General features: G+C 44.9%; 1 protein-coding gene across 1 annotated transcript in view; it reads right to left on the minus strand.

Annotated features, from left to right (window-relative positions):
- The window catches only part of ABCC2 (ATP binding cassette subfamily C member 2), a 38,439-nt gene that overhangs the window by 12,458 nt on the left and 7,653 nt on the right, over positions 1–18,328 (minus strand). The window contains exons 4-21 of the mRNA XM_083615192.1: positions 16,075–16,209; positions 15,668–15,790; positions 15,282–15,337; positions 13,624–13,858; positions 12,906–13,081; positions 10,708–10,885; positions 9,931–10,185; positions 6,856–6,921; positions 6,300–6,437; positions 6,064–6,210; positions 5,425–5,509; positions 5,190–5,256; positions 4,788–4,914; positions 4,485–4,661; positions 3,465–3,632; positions 2,072–2,258; positions 1,167–1,293; positions 109–232 (exon numbers count right to left, since the gene is read on the minus strand). Of these exons, the coding sequence (XP_083471318.1) occupies positions 109–232; positions 1,167–1,293; positions 2,072–2,258; positions 3,465–3,632; positions 4,485–4,661; positions 4,788–4,914; positions 5,190–5,256; positions 5,425–5,509; positions 6,064–6,210; positions 6,300–6,437; positions 6,856–6,921; positions 9,931–10,185; positions 10,708–10,885; positions 12,906–13,081; positions 13,624–13,858; positions 15,282–15,337; positions 15,668–15,790; positions 16,075–16,209 (2,571 nt within the window). The remainder of the gene's footprint in view (positions 1–108; positions 233–1,166; positions 1,294–2,071; positions 2,259–3,464; positions 3,633–4,484; positions 4,662–4,787; positions 4,915–5,189; positions 5,257–5,424; positions 5,510–6,063; positions 6,211–6,299; positions 6,438–6,855; positions 6,922–9,930; positions 10,186–10,707; positions 10,886–12,905; positions 13,082–13,623; positions 13,859–15,281; positions 15,338–15,667; positions 15,791–16,074; positions 16,210–18,328) is intronic.

Raw genomic sequence — 18,328 nt, forward strand, 5'->3', positions numbered from 1 at the left:
ATCTAGCTCTGGGACAGGGTCTCCACAGGCCTCCTCCCTTCCATCTCTTTGAGACCCTTGGTTGTCCTAATTATGAGGCAGGAGAACATTTTGACCCCTCCCTCTCACCTTGCCGGTTTCCATGGCCTCCTTGTCAATCAGCCTCTGTCCTTTTATCTCAGTCACTGGCTTCTTCTCCTTCAACTTCATTCGCTGTGACATCGTGAGTGACTTGTGGCTGCTGTTACTAAGGCTAATACAGGAGAACAATGATGAGGGACAGAGATTCTATCGTCCTTCCCCGCATGCTCTGGGCACTGTGCTGCCCTGCCTGCCATTTTGTTTTTCTAAAGTATTTATACCTTGCCTTTTAGCCAAAAAGGGTCTCAGAACAGTTTACAAAAATCAGTTCTAAGATGATTCCTGCCCTCAGGGTGACAATCTAAAAATACATGACACATGAAACCTGTTGTCTGGTGACTGGTGCTGCAACCCTTTATTAATCTAAGAGCACATTATAATGACCCAACATCCCAGTTCATCGTTTTGCCCTGTATCACCCAATTTGGTTTTTCTCAGGTCATCAGAGGTGGCTGAGATCAACAAGGATTCTGGAATGAAGCTGAAAATCTGAATATGCCCAATGAGGAAAACATCACAGAACTTTGGAATCAAGGCAGCTGCAGGGTGAAACTCAGCAAAGTATCAGCTATGCCAAGTCCAGAGAACCTGAGCCCACCCACCCCAGATGTTGTTACAGTATACCTCCTGAATGGGAGTGACAACATCTGGAGGGCCACAGGCTTCCCATTCTTGAGCTACACAGAGACAAAACCGTTCTGATCCCAGGCCCTGCAAGCCCTAGGAGGATGTTGATTGGGCAAGTGTGTGAAAGATGAGGTGACTGGATGTGGTGGTGCTGAGCGAGTTTTTTAGCCATGTGAGGAAAGATGCTAGGATCATAGACGAGACTCTAGGAAGGAATCAACACTTGCCTAGGACTTCTGGTTTTGAGGGGGCCCCTTTGGTCCCCACCTACCCCAACCCTAAGGCCTTGCTCAATAACCTTAAATACATTCCAAATGGAAGAAAAGAAAGGGAGATATTAGAAAGACAGGGAGAAAGATGGGGAGAATAGGAAGGCAAATTAGCAAATAAAGTGGCTGTGAGTTCATAGGAGGCCTAACCTGCGGATGAAGTCCTTTTGGTGGACACTGGCCTCACTCTTCTGGGACATGGTCACCACATCAGTTGGTACCTCCTCAGCTCCAGGTTCAGTGTCCCCATCCAGTTCTAGGTCCTCTTCCATCCCCACTAAATAAAAAGTCAAGACGAAGTCAAGATGAAACTCAGGAAGGAGGCAAGTTCAGGAAGAATGAAGTCTGAAGGTCACTAAATCAGGTCATTATCTTAGGTGGATCCTGCCCCACCTGCCCCACAAGAGTTGTCTCGTTGCTGTTCAAAATGGAGTTTTGATACATGGAAGTTACAAATCATATTTATGGCACCACCTTACTGTGACTCACTCCAGCACAAGATGCATACTGGACGGTCACTTTGATCAGTGTCCCTCAACTCTGTATACAAGGCGTGAGGAACCTCTGGGCCACAGGCCAATCTTAGCCTGCCAGTGGTACCACCTTGGACCTCAAGGCCATTTTCTCAAAACCATGTCAATTAGCTGGCATTGCTCTGATGGGCGGCTGCAGGTGAAGTGCATACAGCCAACAGCAACAGAACCAGTTCCCCACAGGAAAGTTGGCATGTGCAACCAATGCAACAGGATTTAGGAGAGTTAAATCCTGCTCCATGTGTCAGGATTCAGTTCAACTCCCTTCCTAATCAGGAAAGGGTTTACACTGAAACCCCTGCTAGAGGGGGGAAACCTTAGTTGTGGTAGACGTTCCAATGCAAACCACCTCCCTGATTACGCTACTAAATCAAATACGTTTTCTTCTGTTTCAGCAGCACCTTGCTTTTTTGTGAAGTCAGGCGACAGGTGAGGAGCCCAGCTCACCTGTCAAATTTGGTTTAAAAGGCCAATCCTAATAAGGTTCCCCTACCCCTGCTGTATAATGTAATGCTTTCTTACCTGTAGCTTCCTCTTCAGGACTGTTTTCCTGTTGGTTTCCATAAGTGTTGAGCAGCTGAGCAAATGCTTTACCATTAGCCAGTAAGGTGCTGTAAGAACCCTGTTCGGAAACAGCTCCAGCCACCAGCACCACAATGTCATCCACTTGGGCTAGGAAGCTTAGGCTATGAGTCACCAGGATCCGAGTCTGTGGCACAAACCAGCATATCACAAATTAAGGGGGTAGTATCAAGAAGATGGCACTCCCAACCACTCCGTACCCTGGACCTATGACATTATATCAGGAAGGCTTCTACAGGCACACCGTGGACTCACCTGTCTCTCCTTTACAAAAAGCCCACTTCGCTAACTTAAACTAACCCTCCTGAATCCTCCTCCTGCAAGCTTTGAAAAAAACAAATGCTATATCTATTTCCCCATCGAAATGGCCACTCCTCCTTCAAACACAGGCACCAGAAACCCCTCCCAGCAGCTACAATTTCTAGGACACAGCTCCAGCCTGAAAAGAAGAAGCTGAGCTTCCAACTTGAAGACTCACAGCTGACTCTCCAAGCCAACTGGAACATGCCAAAACCACTGCAACCAACCTAAGCCACTAAGTAGAGAGGCTTATTGTGGAGATCTCTGCCAACTCCTTTTCCTTGGACTGTGATGACAGCCTGCTACCTCACATCTGCTCCTGACCCCCATCAACCCCCTGTTGCTGCCTTTCTGCCAGGTTCTGACTCTACACATGCCTCTGGCCTTTGGATCTTCATCTGCATGAACTCCAGACTACCTACGATCGCATCTATTGACTTCGATCCAATGCTTGACCTCCACTCCATCTGTGGCCACATCTGTTTCCCTTCGGATCCTTGAACACCTCTACCTGAACAGGACCCACTCTTGGAGCTAGGTTAGGTCCTGACATTTGGCTTTCATGCATCTTAATATTGCCGTATGTTGAATTTCTAATCCTCTTTATTTAGCATTGTTGTTTGCTTAGCCTTCTGCCAGCTGCCTCAGTTTTCTAAGAACACACTGAAAGGCAGCATCACAAAACAGAAGCAAATGCCAAATCCAGCTGATGCAGTTGATTAAATTTACTGATTCAAGTAATATGGACCTCAATCCCAAAGACGTTTGAGCTCTACACTCTTTACCAGGGGACAGAGCAAGCTTCCATCTATAGAAAACAGTCACAGACCATTTGGAGTCAATGACTTCTTTTGGAGCCAACTTTCAATTACCTGAATCAGTAACGCTAGTCTCCCACACTGGCTAGACTTTTGTTTGCTTTTTTCTTCGCTTTGGAAGAAAGGTGGAGTATCAGTCTTGTAGCACTAACAAACAAAACATTTCTCCATCTGCTCTTCACAAAACAGGGTCTGCAGGGCAGGCAAGAGCTCACCTTATGCTGCAGCAGCCCCTGTGGCCCCAGCACTTGGTCAAAAATGTGTCGTCCTACATGGGAATCCACAGCCGACAGGGGGTCATCCAGCAAGTAAATGTCTGCCTTGTTGTATACAGCTCTGGCCAGGCTGACACGCTGCTTCTGGCCTCCACTAAGGTTAATGCCCTGCAGAAGAAAGCAGCCAAGCTAGGATCTCTGAGCTTTCTCTATGGTTCAGTGCATGGCAACAGCTTGAGCTCTGATTACTTGACTCAGAAGCAGCCCCCTCCAATGCATTTGGCTTGGTCAGCCTTGACTGATGAAGATGGTCCTGCTGAAACTCACACCACATGACAGTGAATACTATAATACTCTACAACAATTCACCATTTTCCTGTAATCATCCATCCAATCAAATGCCCTTTCAGGACTTCTCCTACCCTTATGCACTCTCCCAATAACAATTCTCCTGCCCTCCCTTAGTCCTGCACAGCTGCCTACATTAAAACTTGCTCTTCCCACACCTCATACTGATGTCCAAAGATAACTAAATATGATCAGGGAAACTCTCAATGACAGTCATAGAAAAGTAGAATTTCAGAGTTGGAAGGGACCCTGAGGATCATCTAGTCCAACCCCACTCAATGCAGGAATGTGCAGCTGTCTCATATGGGGATCAAACCTGCAAACATGGTGTTATCAGCACCACACTCCAACCAAGTGAGCTTCCATTGGACCACTTAAGAATCACCACGGAAAGTTTTTGTAATTCAGAACAGAGTTGGATGTTTTTGTTTTCTTCCAGGCTCTCAATGGGCCATGAAAGAAAAACACAGCTACATGTGGCCACAAGAGCACTAGTAACCATTACTATTTGGCTAGGAACTTTTGTAGATTTCTTTGCAAGGCTGGACCATCACCCACAGCATCCCTTGTTCCTGTATAAATCAGAGTCATCTCCCTCCCTGTTCTACTTGCTCCATCTCATCACCTCAGATTACCACCTGCCCCTTCTGCCATTAAGCCCAAGGTTGGCACCTTCTCTCCAATCTCAGTAAGGTCTCCTCCTGGCAGCAGCTGCAGATCTGGGAGAAGAGCACAAGCATCTATGACCTGTTGGTATCGGGCCTCATCAAAGGGTGACCCAAAAAGGATGTTGTCCTTCATTGTGGCATTCTGGATCCATGCTTGCTGAGACACATAGGCTATGGAGCCCTGAAGAAGCAAGAGGAAGGAGGAGGAGACATCTATCTAGTCAATAGTACTTGGGAAAATCAGTGAATTGCAGATTAGCCTCCAGCTTCTCTGAGGCTTCTTAGCAGAACCGCCACCTCCTCTCACCTGAACATTGATATGTCCTTTGATGTTCTCCATCTCTCCCAACATGGCTGACACCAGTGAGGATTTGCCTGATCCCACAGGTCCTACAATGGCCAACAGGTGCCCATTTGGAATTTTCAAGTTTATGCTGCAGGAGAAAAGTAGCACATGGAAGAAGCATGTATACGGAAGTGGACTGGTCTTTGGGGCCAGGAAAGAACCATCCCGATTGAGAGAAACTCTACCAGAACTTTCTCATTATCGTTCAAGGCCTGGTTTACCTTTCCCTGCCTTATCCAACAGGCAAGTGGGTAAGAAAGAACCCCCCCCCCCGCTTACAACTTTAACGCAAAGGATCACAGACATATCCCTAAATCTCCTCCCCACATACATACAAAATTGGTCTGGTATATGGTGACTTACTCTCTAATGGTGGCATCTGAATTTTGTTCCCAAGCAAAGGAGGCCTCAGAGAAAGTCACAGCACAGCCTAGAGGAGAAAGAAAAGGTAGCATTGTCATCAAGGACAGTGTAGGAACGATTCCGGCCCCATCACAGAAGAAGTCACACCTGACTTCTTACGCATTTTTACCAGCCTTCTACTGGTTCGCTTCAGAACTCTGCCTGCTATGACCTCCAAACCCTAACCTTCAATTACCAGAGCTCGGTTCATGACATATGGCCGAAGTGTTCAGGTCTTCACTGCCCAGGTAGCGCTCCAGCCGTTCAGTAGATACATTGACCTGTAAGGTGTAGAGGCAAAGTCAGGCACGCCAGGCAGTGATTGGGGTACCAGCACACCTGCAGAATCCAATTATGATGCCTGTGCCCACTTTAAACATTTTTAGAGCTATGATCAGCACCAACTGATTAGGTTTGGGAGCTTCTCTTTCAATTTCCCTCAATGCCTCTGACATGGGGTTATGCTGAGGCATTACGGGAAATTAAAACTGCAGCACCCAGACTCAGCCATCCAGCGATGATCAGAGTGTTGCCAGTCATGGCTGCCTCCCTTGCCAGGTAAAACTGCCTGGGGGCGCTTTGCCAAAGACCCTCTCAAAACTGGAGTAGCTTGGTGCTTTCTGGTGCTCCGTGACTTGTTGAGAGAGACATTTGCCATACAGACTGATAATGAGTCTATGATATGCAACCTAAAGCTAAGGGAGTCCCAGTGCCATTTGCACAACCCAGGACCCAACCATCTCTCTCTCCGAACAGGGAGTGATAACCAAAACCGGGGTCAGGTTCCGCCTCCCACCTCAGTTACAGGATATAGGTCCCTCACCAGCCTACTCACCTGTACCAGGGAGGACAATGTCAATGGCAGGAAGCCCAGAGGGAAGCGCAGGACGTTGAACAGAGAGATAGAAGTGAAGGCTTTCTGCGCATCCAAAACATTGTTTTCATCAACCATCACATACACAGCAAATGTTACCACAGAGACCTAAGGAAGGAGAGTCACGGGGTGAGGGGCATCTTCTACATTGCAAGGATTGAGCAAAAGGAACAAAAATAGTGAGTGTGCTGTCTTACTATGAAAGGAGCACAGGCGAAGAGGAAGATGGAGATGGATTGCAGGTAGGCAAAGCGCAGCAGCCGCTTCAGCTCCTGTGCCCGGATACCTCCGACTCGTTTCTCAAATGACGGCTCCCAGGCAAACAGCTTCAGGATCTGAAAGGATGCTTCTGGTCAGATATGGGGGCTCAGTTCAACAGAGCGTTCCATCCAGTGAAATCAGGAGCAGGGCTCCATCCTACCATGTCTCATTTCCAGCACAAGCCCCTTCCCAACGCACACATTGCAGGCAAAGGCTAAGCAGGCGCTGACCTTGCATGCCTGCTTTGGGAAGGCATCTGGCAGAGATCAGAGGCAACACTCCCCGTTATCCTCTGCCTTATCTGCAATTCAAACTCCACTTACCGAGTAGTAAACCTAACTGAATTCAAATAGACTTAATTATCAGTAGACGTGGCTAGGATTGTGCTGCAAGCAATGCAAGGTCAGACTAAAAAAAAATAAATCCATTGATGTTTCCATCAGTACAGCCAACTCATCACTGTGTTGGAGCAATCTGGTCTCTGCTACTCACCTTGATGCCGCTGAGAATTTCATTCATTATTTTCATGCGCTCATCCTTGTGCTTCATGTTCTTCACCTGTGCAAAGAAGTTGAAAAGAGAGAAGACTTCCGGGTTAGTGCCATCGGCAATGGCGGAGTTCCTCTGATCGAGAGGAACCCGCTCCGCGAAAATCGGGTCTTGCCGCGGCAGCGAAGGCGGAGACCCTTCAAAAATCCCAGGCGGAGGAAGCCTGGGAATGTGGGATTCGGCTGACACCAGGAGCGCCTCCCCTACTCGCAAGGAAACCCCTTTTTCGGGGATCCGAAGCAACGTGGGGTGAGCGGCACGGTGTTTTGAATCGACCGCTATTTTTATGGAGTGAAGCCGCACAGCCGTTGCTGGAGAGCGCTGACTTTTTCCTGTGGACAATTGGACTCTAAACAAGTACCCGTGAGTAGAACGGAAAATTGGATTAAGAAACATTTTAATTTGGCACTGAAGCGGGAAGGTTCGAAACAGGAAGTCCGCCTTCCGCTTTTGTAAATAGACTGAAGCAAAAATTGTGCAAGCTAAAGTCTGGAAAGTCGTATATAAAGGTCTAAAATTCCTCCAGTTTTAACCACCAAAACCCCTCTTGGAAGCAGGAGTAAAGAGGGGGAATTTTGATTGTTCAAGCCTGCAGGAGAGAGAGTAAAGAAAGATAAATTTCCACCGTCTCAAACCTGGGAACGGGGTGTCAGAGACAGAGATTTTTGGGGAAGTTCATTGACTGTGAATGGAACGTCTTTTGACAGATAGTTAAAGAAGAGAAACAAATTGATTCCAATGTTGCCTTTTGCATTTAAAAGAAACAAAAAATTTGAAAAATGAAAGTAATTCTCTTTTGTTGGACCTGCTTTCAAAAGATGGATACAAATAGAAATTGTCTCCTCTAGAGGGAGCTTGTTAAATTGTTGCTGGAGTCGATCTGTGGATTTCACAGCTGTGGAGATTAGGATCGTGGGACCAGACTCTGACCTTGAATAAAAATGTGTTTGGAAGAAGTTTTGGTGCTTGCTTTTTGCAAGACAAGCGCTTTGTTGGAGCAGATGCATGAGAAGATGGATTTGATGACTGTTGCAGTCAAAAATTTTGGACAAACAGCGAATATTTATACAGAAACCATTCAGGAACCAACCCAGGAACCTGTTTTGACAGGGCAAGTGCAAATGCAGAAGATAATGGAGGAGGTTGCTGCTGAACCTCAAGTAACACAAATGGAGAGACCCGAGGCCCTGCAGGAGCATAAGCCACTGTTCCTGAAGACTGAATTTGGAGTGGGCCGGGGGGGGTCTGGAGTTGTGGGGGCCCTTAATTTTGGAGGGACTTTGAAACATGCTTTTAAATACTCTCTGGACTACACTGTTGACTGTGGGGAACGGGACTGTGGGGAATGGGCTGATCTGCTGAGGAGAGACGGAGATATTTTTGAGTTGGAGTATCCCTGAGACCTACTCCTCAATGAGAAAGGAAAGAAATTAAGAAAGAGATCAACAAAAGACAAGGTAAAGTGCAGGTATAAACAAGAAGAAGATCTGCAGAAGGGACATGGAAAAGACTTAAGAGCCTCGGACATAAGATTACCAGGTTGATGGACTAGATGGAACGGACAGTAAGGACTGACATAACCCGAGACCAGGAAGAAGAGACGTTGGATGAAGATTGGAAGAAAATTTTTAAAAATTTATTTTGGGAATTAGTGTAAAATTAACGAGTATTAGGAAAAATGTTGGAATGAAACTATTTGGCTTTAGTAGAAATGATATAAGGAATTATGTACAAATAAATATTAAGTTTTAAGCTTTAAGGTATTTTATGGTAAGATAAGGTTAAAATAAATTAAGGTAAATTGAATGACAGAATATAGAGAAAGATGGAAAGGATTTGCTGAGCTAATTAATAGGTTAGACTGTTAAGACAAATTACCCAATAAAAATTGAGAAAGATGGAAAGAATTTGCTGAAACAAATAACTAAACTAGAATACAAAAAGGGAGGTGTGAGGAGGTCGATGAAACAAGCAAATGAAAGATAAAGATATGGAATATTGGATGTGTGTTTTTTAATTGTTATTGTTGTATTGGTTTTTATGCTTTCCCCCCCCTTTTTTATGTACTGTTATGTATGTTTTGTTAATTTTTTTGTTGTTTTTTTTCTTTTTTCTGTAATTTTTGAAACTTCTAATAAATATCATTTAAAAAAAAAAAGAAGTTGAAAAGAGGGAGTTGATCATTGTTCCAGCCCCACATAATATGTTGCCCAGGGACAAGTCATTTGTGCTTTGTCTCTGACAGTTAGAGGCACCACGTTGCCATAGTTTTGCCCTTAATTCTCCCACAGATCTCTGAAAGTGAAGCTGGGGGGTTGATGCTGTGCCCTATGGGACTTATTCTACAGAGGTCTACAGTGCTCAGTAATATATACAGTGGTACCTCGGGTTACATACGCTTCAGGTTACATACGCTTCAGGTTACAGACTCTGCTAACCCAGAAATAGTACCTCGGGTTAAGAACTTTGCTTCAGGATGAGAACAGAAATTGTGCTCTGGCGGCGCGGCAGCAGCAGGAGGCGGCCCCATTAGCTAAAGTGGTGCTTCAGGTTAAGAACAGTTTCAGGTTAAGAACGGACCTCCAGAACGAATTAAGTACTTAACCCGAGGTACCACGGTAGGTGTATGTGTGTGTGTGTATACACACACACACACACACACACAAATACATGCATTGTCTCTTTTTTTCAAGTTGCGTTTTCTACAGATTACAATGCTCAGTCTTGTCCTAAGCTCTGAGACATCTACATTAAACTGGGATAATCAGACTTCAGGATTTTGAATAAATGAACTGTACAGACTATTTTTAATAGGCTGCTTTTAATAGAATGAAATCTAATCACTGAAGCCCAGTGCAAAAAATGACACAGGGCAGTTACATTCAAAATTCAAGGTTAGCATTTGGAGCACACGCTTGACCTAAGAATTTGTCCTTTGTAACAGAACTGACCTCACAGCCCTTTCAAACACAAAGGCACTGCTGGTTCCCCACCCGCCCAGGACACTCCTTCCCTCACCTGGATGGCTCTGGCCTTTGTGACCAGCACAGCATTGATGGGGATAAGCAGGACCATGACAGCAATCCCAGCGAGCACAGAGGGGCCGAGCTCCAGCCACAGAAACACTATAGACAGCACAATCTGCAGGGGAGCCGACCACAGCTGGTGCATCATGTTTGTGAAGTCCATGAAGCGCTGGGCATCCGCGGACATCAGATTCACCGTCTCGCCCACCGTGGATTCCTTCCGTGTGGCATTGGAAACAGTAAGGGCCTGAAAGCAGATACAACAGTGGCTGTAAAAACTTGGGGTACCAGATAATGCCATAGCCATTAGGGACCAGGGCACAAAGCACTCAGGATGAGCAAATCTGTCAGCGACTTCCTCTCTCAGTTTCTCACTTTTCCAATCTTCACTTTAGTCCTCCACATCGGTTTGCAATTTTTAAAATAAAATCCATGAAAATCCATCAGCATTTTAGTATGAATTTCTCCTAATACACCCATTTGCATGCAAACTTGCCTAATGTACACATCTCTGAAAAGCTGTTTTCCCAAATATAATGCATCTGTGTGTGCTATTATCATGCATATTATATATGCATTTTGTGCAAACTTTATCCCAGTGCATGCATTTTTGTATGCATTCCTTGGCTGGATAACTGCACTTCAAAAAATCGAAGAAGTGTGAATGTCAAAGGATCCCCCCATCCCAAGATCCAGGGGAAAGCAGTCAAAGTTGATTGGTCAGCACTAAGGAAAGCAGCCCCCACAAAAGGTGAAGGACCCAACTGACCTTCTTGTAGATGGCAGCCATAAGAGCAGTGCGTACGAGCATGCCCAGTTCAAAGCAGAGTTGGAAATACTGCTGGAGGCAGATGGACTGCACCAGTGCGGTCAGAAACAGCAGCACTGCATAGAGATAGCCATGCCAAAGGTAGGCATTTGGGTCTGACACAAAGGAGATCATCAGCCTGCAAGAGAAAATAATGATGAGCATCTCCCTAAATTCGACTCAGACTTGCACAAACCACACCCCAATAACACGCCCGCCTCCCACAAGCCCTATGCATCAGCCTCTTGTTCTTCCACACACAGGCTACAGGCTCCTCCTCAACCAGGCTCATGCAATGCAACCAAAGGTCACATGTGGACAACCCACAGGCCACATGCAACCTTTGTGGCTCTCTCCTGAACACCTCCATGTCTCCAGTGGAAAATTTAAGTATACACGTCCACTCAGAAATAAGTCCCATTGTGCTCAGTGGGACTTATGCCCAGTCCCAGCTAAGTATATATGTGATAGCAGCCTTAGGGATATATCTCAATTAAGTCTAAAACATAACTCATCACTATTCCTCAATGCAGAGACCAAACTGTGTCCTTCCCTGGAGCAAGCTCTGCTACTTATCCCCTACAGTGGACAACTAATATGAGACAGCTAAAACGGAACCACAGTATAAAACCTGATCATTTTTCAGATCCAAACCCTGGCTTTCTCTCAGAATGTTCCTCATCTATAAAAGCCATCTTAATGCACCATCTTACAGCAGAAGTGCAAGGAAATTGTTTTAATTATGCCTGGAATCTTCAGGCACATAGTTTGTGCCTTTAAAACTGTGAGAATGTTTTAAGGAATTCATTAGTGTGTGGATGGTCCAGACCGTATATATGGATTTCCAGCCAGTGACAAGATCTTCCTGTATCAGAAGCTTATTTAAACCCCATCGCCCACCATCCAGGGCACCAGGAAAACTCAGAATTAAAAAGTGGAGCTAGGAGATTAAAAGATAAAGTGCGAGATTGGCTTCACTATTATCAAATAAGGGAGGCTTATAATTTGGATTAAAAAATTGGCTTCCAGGTGGAAAAATCAAAATTGGAAACAGAACTGCTAGACCCCAAAACAAAGATACTTTCAAGAATGTATAACTTGCTGTTGAAATGGAATACTCAGGATGAAACGGTTAAATCTGCTATGATTAAATGGGCACAAGATGTTGGACATAACATTATGTTTGCTGATTGGGAACAGTTGTGGACCACAGGTATGAAATTTACGGCATGTAATGCCCTAAGAGAGAATATTATGAAAATGATATACAGGTGGTACATGACACCAGTCAAGCTTGCAAAAATCTATCATTTGCCCAATAATAAATGTTGGAAATGTAAAGACAATGAAGGTACATTCTTTCACCTTTCGTGGACATGCCCAAAGATTAAGGCTTTCTGGGAGATGATCTAAAATGAAATGAAAAAGGTATTTAAATATACCTTCCTGAAGAAACCAGAGGCCTTTCTTCTGGGCATAGTCGGCCAATTGGTGCCAAAGAAGGATAGAACTTTCTTTATGTATGCCACAACAGCAGCAAGAATACTCATTGCAAAGTATTGGAAGACACAAGATTTACCCACCCTGGAAGAGTGGCAGATGAAGGTGATGGACTATATGGAACTGGCGGAAATGACTGGCAGAATCCGAGACCAGGGAGAAGAGTCGGTGGAAGAAGATTGGAAGAAATTCAAAGACTATGTGCAGAAACATTGTAAAATTAATGAATGTTAAAATGATGTTGGATTGAAATTAAGCGGCCTTAGCAACAAGGTCAATAAGAATATGTAAAAATGGATTGATAATGGATGAAAATATATAGCTATAATAGGTTGAGATATAGAGTTAAGATAAATGAAAGAGGGTAAGGATTTGCTGAATTAACCATGTGAATGGGAATACAAAAAAGGGAGGTGTGAGGAGGTCGGGGAAATAAGCAAACGAAATTTAAGATATGAAAAATTGATTTGTTTTTAATCTTTTTTTCTATATACTTTTTGCTGTATTTTGTATTTTTTTTCTTTTTTTCCCCTATGTATTTTTGTATTTTTTGTGTATTTTTCTCTTGTTTTCTTTTATTCTGTATTTTCTTCTTTCTGTAAAACTTCAATAAATATCTTTTAAAAAATAAAATAAAAAGTGGAGCTAGGAGGACTCACTTCAGTAGCTGAGGGCTCACAAACACCAGGAGGTCTTGCACTACCTTGAGTGCCACTGATTTCATAAGGTTCCCAGTAAAGGTTCGGAATATAGAAGCCATCAGCCAGCTCTTCGCGTAGTCACCACGAGAGTCTTTCTTGTCTGCCTCCTTCTTGCCTTTTTCCTTTTTCTCTTCCTAAATTCAGAGTAGGGTTTAGGTTTGGCAGGCATCAAGCAGCCCCAACTCTCATGGTGGGGCAACTGCCACATAAAGCCAGCCATCGTATTTATTTATTAAGATTTATTAATTTGATAAATTTGTATCCCACTTTACTTTTCAAAGGAGCCCCAGGGTGGCAAACAAGAAGCTATAAAATATAAAAACATATTCCAATACAGATGCAGACTGGGAAAGTTATTAATTTAGAAGGCTCCTCAAAAGAAGATGGTCTTCAATAGATGCCAAAAAGACAATAGAGACAGCACCTGTCTAATTTTCAAGGGGAGCAGGGACCGCAACATTAAATGTCCAATTCCTAAATTGTGCAAAATGGAGCTTCTGTTATATGCAGAACCCCCCCCACACACTTGTAAAGCACAGTGATATTGTCACCGCCCCCCAAATAGCTCTAAGCTGCAGTGGGCTTGGGGATCCTGTGTGTAAGATTTCCTCCCATTCAGCCCAGCATTTGGATCTGAAATGTAAGCCCCACTCTCTCTCCCAGCAGCAGTAGTTACCAAAACCAATGCATCCTGACTCTGGGCTTTGCTCAAGCCATTCATGTGCTGGTCAGCAGCTGCTGAATGAAGTTTCCTCTTCCGTTGCCGGATCTCCAGTTTCCGCTGAGCATTTTTTATTCCAGCTGCCATATTCTTCTCAAGCGAGCCTAAAATTTTCCCCGTCTTATGTTCTTCCTTCAAGTCCCAGAGGTCATCAATTTCTAGCGGCTTGCGATAGCCCTTGAGCACCATCCTGAAAGGTACAGCAGATTTACTCAGGTGCTCAAAACCCTTCACCCCACTAACTTGTTGCTTTGACCATGCTCAGGCACAACAGTGAAATGAGCCCAGTATCCAAGGACTGGGGCTTTGGGGGAAGTGAGAGGCTGCCAGCTCCCCATCAGTTGGCACTTGTTGAACAGAATGAAGAATTCCAAAAGGCTAGACCAGTGGCGTAGCGTGGGTTGTCAGCACCCGGGGCAAGGCAAGTAATTTGCGCCCCCTAACCCGTGGATTTGCGCCCCCTAACCCGTGGATTTGCCCTAACCCCAGATGTTGCGCCCGGTGCGGCCGGCCCCCCCTGCACCCCCTACGCTACGCCACTGGGCTAGACCCTCTAGTTAGACACAGCAGAGGAAATAAAAGACTGAAATAGGAGCTTGGTTTAAAACACTACATTGCAGTATGGCATTTCCCACCATGCAAATATTTCAGATCCAGAGCATTTTGCTCTTGCTACCCTTAGCTCTCCCATACTCAGCTCCCCGCCCCCACTTTCCAATTGCTCCACACTCAGCTAAAGACCCATATGGGGGAATCCGACATAGTGCTAAGTGGACATTCCATCAGCACAAGGATTTCTCCTTGCACAACAGAACATTCTCCTCCTCTGGTGCCCCCTTAAATCTGTTCTCAGGGTTCCCCAGAGGGTGCAGGGTATGCACTGATGGGAACTGGTAAGAGGAAATTAACTATATCTAATCCTTTAGAGATCCACATGTGTGGGATAACAACAAAAGAAAAAATGGCTGGTGTCTGTTTTTAAATCACGGGGCTAGCACATAGAGAGCCCCAGTTAGCAGAGTATTAAGTCCCATTGTTAGGCAGATTAATGAAGCATAGGAACTGGCCATTAAAGGGTGTGTGTTTTTTCATTTCCATTCAGCTGCATGAAGCAGCTGAGCCACACTACCCTCATGCAATGAAACAGACCACACTTAACTGAGGTCACAGTCATGCATTTTCCTTTATGCAACAGCAGTAAAATAATGCAGGTAAAATACTTAGTTGAAATACATCAAAGGAGCCTCAGACACATGTCTGAGGATGGGAGTTAAGTTGAGGCACATCCACCTCCATTGCTTGCAGCGTAAAGAGAGAGAGAGAGAAGAACAAGAAATAAGCTTTACTTCCTCCCTTTCAGAAGAAGAGGGGGTGTGACCTCACGGAGCCTACACTAGTGATTAGAACTCTGTGGTCTTAACCCCTTCATATACTAACTAGCACTGTTAGGTTTGACTGCAAATCTCCCACAAGCACAGAGGGAGCAGAGCAGGGGGAAGTCCTGTTTCATAAGCAGAAATCCTTGCACTAATGGGACAGATTAGTTGACCCTAACCCTAACCTTTATTCTCCTAGATGTAATACACTTATCTTTTCCACTCAGATTTGCATACCTGCTGTACCACTGGAAAGTGAGGAAGCTCAGGAAAGAAGCCACAATCTCTGGGTTCTGAAAAACACGGGAGGCAGAATGTCTAGGTGAAAAATTCAGGGAACAATAGTGTGACTAACTTGGCTGTCACCTTTTGAAACAAAGCCTTCAAGACACATATGGCAAATGTTCCTTTTGAGACCACTCCCACCAAACAGTGCATCAGGCAGCCAGGTGTGGCCTATGAAACCCAGCTTCCTGGTGAGCTGGTATGTGGAAACATTCCCTATCTCATCAAGCCCACTCTGAGAACCTATACAAAGTGGGGGTACCATGCAGAATACCAATGGCCGTTCCTGTCCCAAAGGTTATCCTACAAGTCAAGTGCATGCAGCTGAAGACACTCACTTTCTTTGCAGCTTCCTTCATTTCAGGGGCAACGTCGGAAACAATAGAGATGAAGAACAAAATAAGTTGAAGCCCATAGGAGACAAGGAAGAAGCTAAAACGTGGCACATCAGTGATGGAGCCCTGCAAGAGAAGAAAGCAAATGGGAGATACTAGTGGAAGTAACCAAATTGTGGAGCTGGACCCACTTCTTCCCAAGCAGTTAGGGCTAAAGTCTGTGCACCTTGACAACTTCTTCCTGCAGCTTCTTTTTGGCCTTTCTTCCCACTCCCCCCTGCCTCAGGACTGTCCTGAGAAGCAGACAGGCTTGCAGAGCTGAATAACCCCCGAGGTGGCTTTGCTGGGGCCACCTCAACCTTTGCCATCCTGGGTTGCCCAGTTTTTCATAGACCTCTTGTGTTTCTGACCTGTATTGCTTGCCGGATGAGAGTCTGGAGCTGAAATACACCACAGAGCACAGAAAGGAAGAGGAAGATGAAGAGAGTTCCCGAGTCTCTGCGGACGGTGAAGCGGCGGCTGTCATGGATCAGCAGAACGAGCAACTGCAGTAGCGAAAAAGAGCCAAGAGTTTGCAAGACTGGGTTGGTTTCAGGGTTAGGAAATGGAGGGAGGTGTGATGTAAACTCATGGCACCAGGCTGGACATCAGACTTGATAATGAAGAGGAACCTGAGAAGATCCACCTTCTTAGCTCGCTGAACATGCTCACTTGAGACAAGCTCAAAACATGGCTTGTGACTTCTAGTCGAACTTCCAGAATGAGATCTGGAAACAGACTGATGTATTAATTATGAAATAAGAGAACGGCCTTTGTCTTCATAATTCTAAATTTGTATAATGCTAAAAAAATCTACCTCTACTTCCTAGCTCAGATCAGATCAGCTAGCCAGGGTGTAATTAAATGTGACAAACTAAATCAGTGGTTCCCACCCCACCTACGCCTGCAGAGCACTTGAAAACTGCGGAGGGTCTTGGCAGAACCACTTAATGGTTTTTCTGCCTGTTGTAGCAATTGTGATGTGCTGTGCTAGAAGCTGTATGATTTTCAACTGTATTTTTATTGCTTCTTTTATTTCTTAAGATACGGCTTTTGATGACAGAATTCAAATTACAATAAAATAAAAGAAATAGAAGCAGCAATAAAAATACAATTAAAAATCGGACTTCCGGGTTGGTGCCATTGTTTAATGGCGGATTCCCTCCGAGCTCCGGAGGGAATCGGCTCCGTAGCGTCTGGGTCTGGCCGCTGCGGCGAAGCGGGGACCCTTAAAATCACAGGCGCGGATGCCTGTGAACATAGAGACTCGGCGGGCACCATTTGCGCCCCCCCAATCCGCGACGGAGCCTTTTTAAAGGCTTCGGAACGGAGGCAGGGTAAGGCGTGGTGCTGAGAGTACTCCCTCGTCTACGGAGTGAAGCCGCAAGCCATTGACAGAGAGCGCCAACTTCTTCTAAGATTGATTGGATTCTAAAACATCAACCCGTGAGTAATACGGAGATTGGAACTTTAAAAAATTTCTTATCTTGGATTTGGAACGAGCGGGAAGGGGCTAAAAAGGAAGTCCACCCCCCCCTTTGTAAACAACTTAAAGCAAAGGACTGGGCAGCTAAGGTCGAGAGAATCTGTTTCTTGCTTTTTTTAACAAAAGATCCTGACCTCACGGTCTGGACATTATAAGAAGATATTCTGGAGGATAAAAAGAATTTTGGGAGCTGAAACTACACCCCCCCCTAGACCCGGGAACGTCCGATGAGAAAGCCTGTTGCATGGAAGATTTTGACAGCTGTCAAGTGAGCTGCTAGTCAGCTAGTTGTCAGCTGGAAAAAGAGAACATTGTTTCTGCTGTTTTTGCTGGTTTATTCGGGATAACTTGTTGAAAATAAGGTTGATACAAAATAACTGGACTTTTGGTTTTTGAGCTGAAAGGAAGATCAAGGAATTAAATCCCCCTAGAGGGGTAACAAGGATACTACATTACAAAAATGGCTGGAGTGTCTAAATTCCAAGCAGAATTGGACAGAGCACTTGTTCTCTTGGGAAACTTACAAGATGAGTACGATGCTTTGTCTACGGAGGTATCGCTATTACACTGGACAGTAAACAACAGCTTGGAGTCTGATAAGGATTTGAAACAGGAAGCCTATTCAACTGAACAAATAAATGAAACCGAAAGCGTAGACACGATGGAGCAATATGTTCTTTTTGAAGAAAACGAAGGAGGAGATGGAGGTTTGCAGGAGTCAAAGGAGAGCTACAATATGAGGCCTGACATGATGATAAAAAAGGACAATAAAAACTGGATGCGGAAAGCCTGGTTTGATTGGGAGTTTGGAAAATGGAGAGATCCTCTTTTGAGGAGAGCTGAAGACCTGAGGATTATAAATTTGTTGAAGGTGGAAGCTGGAGCTGTGGGGACATTTGGATTTGAAAGAAATTTGAAACAAGAGTTGGAATACCCCATAGGCTTTGCTTTTGCTTTTAAGTATGGAGGACTGGCTAGAAGCAACACCGATTCTGTTGGGCCAGAGCCCCTCCGAGACCTGGGGCTTAACATCAAGGTCTATCAAAGAGACCGGCAGAAAGGAACTGAGAGAGACATAAGGGCCTCGGACCTGAGATCTCCAGGCTAAATAAATAATATAAAGACTGATGGATATTGGT

Source organism: Podarcis filfolensis (genome assembly GCF_964270895.1).
Source record: "Podarcis filfolensis genome assembly, chromosome: 5".
NCBI lineage: Eukaryota > Metazoa > Chordata > Lepidosauria > Squamata > Lacertidae > Podarcis > Podarcis filfolensis.